Source organism: Opisthorchis viverrini, assembly GCF_000715545.1.
Source record: "Opisthorchis viverrini unplaced genomic scaffold opera_v5_320, whole genome shotgun sequence".
Taxonomy (NCBI): domain Eukaryota; kingdom Metazoa; phylum Platyhelminthes; class Trematoda; order Opisthorchiida; family Opisthorchiidae; genus Opisthorchis; species Opisthorchis viverrini.
Window position 1 is genome coordinate 174,996 of NW_008751978.1, and position 6,916 is coordinate 181,911.

Here is a 6,916-nt window from a genome sequence, read left to right on the forward strand (position 1 = left end):
CTCAAATTCAGACGGAGTTCTTTGTAACTAAGAATGCAGTGGAAATTCAAATAAAGTGTTCAAATTCATCCAGGCAATATAATTTGGCTTTCGGAGTTTAATTTTAAGGAATGTGATCTGGGGCAACGCTAAAAGGTACAACCAAAAACATTACCAGACCTTATCGGCCACCACGTGGTTTCACCAGCCGGGTCACCATAATAATAATAATAATTATTATTATTATTATGCTTGCGTACAGCAAGCAGACCGGATAAGAAAAAACAGGTTGCTGCCGACACCTCTACTCTAACACGTTCACGTAGTCTCTCGTCTACCCTACACCTCTCCGATTTTATTACTCTATCCACAGGTCTAGGATTGACCGCTTCGCTCGCAACACACTTTGTTCAGCTGCAAATTCTGCGAATCCGACTTCATTAACAATCCTGAGCACCTCAGTGGCTGTTTTCAAAGCCTGTCTGTCTCCTTAGTTGCCTTCATTATTTACACACTGAGACACGCGAGAGAACAAGCGGCTCTTGCTCGCACCCTGGATTTCTTCTGCATTGATACACGCTGTCTGTCAGGAACAAGGATCCCGGGTGCAAGTGCTAAAACTAAACTGACTGCACCCTCTCTATTTCAAGTTTCGGCTGCGCACCTCTGGAAACGCGGAGGCCGCTGCATCTGGATATGCGGGATGGGTATTTTGCTATCAAGAGGGAACGTATCTAATTGGTTGAATACCCTTTGATAATTGCCCCTGCGCAGTTCGTTTGGCAATGTCTGTGAAACAATCTCAAGTGAGGTCCATCGCTCCCTGTTTTTCGCATCCGCCTACGCCCCGACGTAATTCAGCTATGGATCTACCAAAGACAGTTTCTATGAACCTCAGGTGCACCTTTCAAAAATGCTGAAAACCAAGACATTATTGCGGATGTTGGAGAAATGAACGCTCAGGTAGATAGAGGCTGAGCTAGATCGTTTGCTGCATGTTTATCGATGCCTTTTGAAGTACCAAACTCCGAAACAGGAGGAATCAGTAGACGACTTGGCACCGACCAATAAGTCATCCCCGAATCCGGATAGGCAACACTGTAATCAGTTACCAGCGAGGAGGGTCGGTTACCGCTTGGTATTCATTCTGGAATATCTGCGTGAACTCTGCCCTTGTCTTCTGTTGCTTTTCGTCGTGCTTTGCAAACCTACTCAAAACGCGCACATCTCGCCCAAATGTTGAGAAGCAGATGGACTTGGAAATGAAACGAATTCATCATAACCGGCTCTTCGAACATCTGTCGGATTGCCCAGTGTTGGAAATTAACGGCCACTGGAAATAGATAATCAAAGTTCTACTTAAAGTCTTGTCAGGGCGCGCCCAGACAGAAGAAAAAGTACATGTGCAGAGAGTGACGCATCCCCAAGGTTATCATCGGTTCGACACGTCCGGAAAGTAGGTGAGTTGGCGGCTCTCACCAAACGACTTAGCAACACACGACCAGCGTAGCGGGCCTGAGAATGTTCACGACCAAAACACCACCATTGGCTGTACGGAGCGAACAAGTGAACGACCATATTTGGCCAAGTAGTCATCCTATATATTTACGCAGACGCTCTGTACGTTTTGTCCTGGCAATACAGCCGTGTCCCCAGTCCTCTGTCTTCTCCCTATCGCGTAGTCTGGCAGGCACAGTGCAGGCGTAACCCCATAGTTCGACCACGCACAACACAACAAGTCTGGACATTTATTTGCGGTACAACATACGCTGCTTCCTCTAGACATTGGGCTTCTGGTATAACCGTGGCTTTTCTGGCCACCAAGGCGATATATTCCCCCTAGCCTCAACCACAATTCAACTCGGTGTCTTATTCGACGTTAGGTGAAGCTGAGTGTCCATACAGAACTAGAAGGCAGGTGGGCCCGAATTGCCAAGGAAATGAAATATTCAAAAAATTTTGAGTGTCTGCAGGAGGTTCCACTTGATTCTTTCGATTGGTCCCCGGAAGCGGCACTATCAGGGATTAGAACGGGTCTCTCTGAAATCCAGCAAACGGAAACTTTGATTAGCCTTTGGCCACCTGCTATTCTCATTTCGAAACACTGGCCTTCAACAGAGAGGTGGACAGTGAATATGGGGCCTCCATTGACCTCGGAAGGGGTCCAATGTATATCTCTACTCAAGAGTCATCTTTCTCCCAGACATGACGAAACTTTTACTTGCCCTACTCAAGGGCGCCAGTAGGTTTCCAGGTCGCTGTCTGTCTAACCCATCTGCGTCGGAGAGAGACGACCAAGGTGAGTCTATACTAATGCTCATTTTCGAGAAAGTATGCGGTGGATGTAGTGACTACAGGGGTGACAGTTTTGACTCACGTTGTAAAGAGGCATCTGGCGTCAGTGACTATCTATCATCATACAACGGCACGCGAATCGCTGACCCGTGAGCATCAAGCGGGATCTCGACTGGACAGAGGCTGCATCGGCCACATCCTCACACTCTGTCAGGTGTTAGAGCCACACCATATGCACAGTCGCTCCAAAATAATGGTGTTCCTTGACTTCGAGTGTACGATGGATTCTGTCGATCGGTTAATGTTGTTAACCACACTTGCTCAACTGGAGGCGTCTTGGTGTTTGAGAGAGCATCTTGAGCTCTCCAAAGGCTTCTCTACAAAAACTGGTATCTGAAGAGCATGCTTAACATCTCCGTTCTTGTTCATCATTGTTGTCGATGACAGTATTTGCATTGTCTCAAGAGTTCAATGTCGTCTTTTTATTGGGTTTTGCTACACTAGTCACTAATTTTTAGATAATTTTTGCGTGTTCCAAGCCTTTTTACCAGAGAATTAGACTATCTTCAAATGGTGAAGAACGAAGTGGGCGTAATAGCCAGTGCGTTGTTGCCTGGATTTTGTTGAGTTGATCACTGCATGCTTCTTTCTTCCTGTATTCCTTATTTAAAAAACACGGCTATTTAGGTGAAAATCTTGAATTCATTTAGAAATAGGCAAACATTTTGTGGATGCCGTGGCTCTTGCAACATTTCCAAACAGAGTAAGCGGAATCCGTCATAACAACCGTTTGAAATACAATTAAATACATCATTTTCTTGGATTTCGGCGTGTGTTTTTGCAAAAATGACGCGGAGCCGGGACCGGTGATCAAGATTCGGGCGGATTCACTACATACACACACCGTATCACTCACTCGAACAGACTCACTTGCACCAATAAGAAACAACTGATGTTTTTTATTCTTACGGTACCTCTGACTCGCTGAACAGACCAACCGTTTCCATTATGGTTGAATAAATGTTATTACATATAGTCCTAATGTTCCTGCTGTGGCGCGCTTAGTGTACACAGCTACCGTACAACTCGGTGGAAGCACCAGGGATGAGACAGCTTCAGTGCACTGCTTGAAAGTGAACTTATGTTTTACTCACGCCTGTATCAGTAGAAAATCTGTCTCGTCCTTGCCTCAAAAGTGAATCTATCAGTGATTCATAGCATCGATTACATTTGAGCTCACCCGTTCAGCGCAGTAAACAAAAAACCTATCAGTAAGACGCCAAACCTCCTCAGCATGTATGCCTGAGATAGGCGTTGCCCGCAATCATGGGACGACTGTGAGCAACCTAATGTTCCAGGTAAGATAAATATACAACCAAGTTGATGTGTTCGGCTGTAGAAAGTGAAAATGGAGCATAACAAATAGCTTCGTGTATTTATTTACATAGTTAATTGCAAAACTGGAATCACGCACCGGAAAAACGTATCGATTAAACAAGGGTTTGAAAAGTTTCAATTTTCCTAATGTACAGGTTGTGGTACTCTTTGACAAGATGAAGAAAGGGTGCTTCAACACCCAGAGCATCTTTCTGAAATCCAGAAGAAGGAACATAGAAAACTGATGTCACATTTTGGCTTTTATAAAAAATCGTAAAAAAGGATAAATTATTTTAGAATATCCACACCGAATTCAGGGCAAATGAGCTTGATCGGACTGCACCCTGTAAACATTCGTTGGGCATGTTTATTAGTGGGAGAAAAAATAAGGGTGATTCTCTACAGGACAGATTTTTTACATCACTATCCATGGCTTTCCTCACGAATAAGCCGGAATCACAAAAGACAGGAAAAACGGGGTTGGAATAGTAGCTGCCGGCATATAACCAAACTCTAAGAGGATGCTTGATTGGTCAAGGTGTGATGGCCATATTTCATTGAGTTTAAACTGGTGTCAGCTAGTCACTCCGTTGGGGGTTTTGTGATACTCTGTCTCCTTATTTACTTCCTTGTACTGCGTCCTCCCGATTTGCTTGCTCCGACAAGAGACCTTCGACCCCAGAGGTCCACCTTGTCCCGATGTCGCCAACTTTACCATTGGCTTGATAGGTGGGGTACCAGACCCCAAAATGGATTGGAAACGTTTGCAATTTCGGTTTAAATACCACCAACTGATGGCCATATTTTACAGAAACCTGTTGTTTAAGGTTATTGACCTTAAGTACCCAAAAATCCATTCCAACTCTACTGATTACCAGTAGTTAGATGCGTTTTGGACCAACGACCACCACCAAACACCTGAGAAGAATCAGCCTCAAAAATTCAAGCAACCACTTCACTTCCAACGCGGACAGGCAAATGTAGAACATCTTAAAGACTTAAAAGGATATTTTCAACAGAAAATATGCATCCGAGGTATGGTTTGAGGATTTCAAGCCAAATGCCGTAATCCTCCTTACACCTTTTCAACACTAGGTAGTTAGAGGTTAAGGTCATTCTTGAAAGAGCTAACGGTCTGCTTTACATATTCAGTGAAGGCGGGGCCAAAACAGTACATCGGCAGCTTGTTGAAGTACATACCTTAATGCTTGAGGTGTCACAGTTGGATTCAAAGCAGGAATCCCACGGCTCTTTTCATCCTTGATTTTTGACGGAAAGATCGAACGCAGTTCCGTATCTGTCCCCTCATACTGATCCGACTACGTCTTCTGATCTCCAGATTCCCACCTCTCGCATTGCATCCGTATTACATGCTGTTAAGTGTTGATTCAGAAGGACTTTGGATATTTCTAGTGTCGGCCTGGACTACCCGTTCATTAAGTCTGTTCAATTCTGTTGTTATCCGTCTCAAATAAGGATGAGCGTGAGGTACCCTATCGGTCTGCTACACTTCAAGCATGTTTGTGACTCCTCGTGCGTTCTGTGAAGAACCAATGCCGAAAAAAATGGAAACAAGAAATATGGATATCACCTTGGAGACAGATATAAAGACCATCGCACCATCTGCACTTAGTTTTGAAGCGGCTTGGCGTTTGTCACGTACTGTCGTATGAGTTGCGTGTTAATCACGCTCACACTCGAGTTATTGGCTTTACAGACTGGGACGTGATGTCACTGACACTGACAGTGAGGTTTGTGCACAGGTGGCGAATGACACCAGTATTTATCCTTTATTCGGTCCCAGCACTCTTATCCCTGCTTCAGCCCCGCTGCCCCTTGAAAGTTATAGGCCCTCGAGAGTTAACGTTGGTTAATTGCGTCACACTACACCGCCAGGGAGGTTGAGCTTACATCAATCAAGCAGAATAGAATCATGACTGATCTCATCGCTCCACTTTTCTGCCAGGATCCTTTCTGTTAGGCATCCCTTCAGGTCAAACAGACAGTGACATTGCCTTTTATATTCTTTTTATTTAGGATTTCACAGTTAGATTATCCGCTTATCATCAGACCACCAAACTATTTCAGAAGACTTCTAGAAATTTCATCTCTCAAGAACTACTGGTGACTTCGATAAACCAACAAAGTGAGGTTCTCCACTGTAACCATCTGGAATTTTTTTCCTTATTATAACTTACCGCGGAGGTTTCGTAGTAAGGAATACCAATCGAATCCGCAAACTTCTCAGCTTCTTCTCTCGAAACTACCCTCCTGGCTTCCAAGTCCATCTTGTTTCCGACTAGAACGACTACATATATACACATCATGACGGCAATTATGAGTGAAATTTACTTGGTCGTGAATGACAATGAGCATCAGGATGAAATCTGGCGAGAGCTGATTGAGCAGAGGAAAAGCTCTCTTTTTTCGTGACGTCGAAAACCACCATTAACATATTTATGTGATCGACATATTTGTTGATTAAATTACTGTATACATCCTTCCCGGGTAGTGTATAAATATATATTTCCTGAGGGCACAATTAGCCAAGAATGATGAATGTGCCCAGCTTCAAGACATATGGACTTACCACTGTGTCATTTATTTCAGGAATAATCATATTCTTTACTACAAGCTCTGCTGAAGTTGACTAGGAACCGACGTGGATGTTTATTATTATGCAGTTACCATACAGTAATTGCTAGGGAATTCCTTGCCTTCGCTGACAAAAGTTTGAGCGATTGATGACTTTCCAGATGCAGATGATCCTGAATAATATTCTACTTGACCATGGGGACAATTACCTATGATGACACATTTCCCGCGTATGACTTTGTGCATATTTATAAATTTAAATGTTACTGTTACTATGATGAAAAAATTGTGGTGGCTTCAAACAAACCACCACGTCTAAACGAGTTCGGTCGGTTCCTAAGAGGTTTACGGGACTGGGAAGCTGTAGGCTAGCGGCTCCAGCTTGGAGCTTGTTTGAACTTGGTAACAAAGCCATGAGTGACTCGAGGTGAGGGAACAACTATATGTCCAAGATATTCGCAGTGGACCTATATTTTCAGGGATTCACCGATTGATACACAGGATCGAGGCTTTTGCCCAAGATTCTCGGGTCGCTTTTGTTCTTGTTGGTCGTTCACCTGAAAGGCACAAGTGAAAAAAGGATGTAGCACTGCTCTTTATATTCTCAGCGCGGGGCAGTATGCTCGCCAGCGCGAGGATTCGCATAAATAAATGTCTAATAGTGCTTTAA

At 44.0% G+C, this 6,916-nt stretch overlaps 1 protein-coding gene across 1 annotated transcript; it reads right to left on the reverse strand.

Moving 5' to 3' along the window:
• Positions 1-3,734: 3,734 nt before the first annotated feature.
• Positions 3,735-6,420, reverse strand: T265_09957 (hypothetical protein; the record flags this gene model as incomplete). Its single annotated transcript, XM_009176188.1, has 4 exons — positions 3,735-3,863; positions 5,850-5,959; positions 6,004-6,181; positions 6,242-6,420. 4 exons carry the CDS (start codon positions 6,269-6,271, stop codon positions 3,765-3,767), a joined length of 417 nt encoding a protein of 138 aa, XP_009174452.1.
• Between the last annotated feature and the right edge of the window lie 496 nt (positions 6,421-6,916).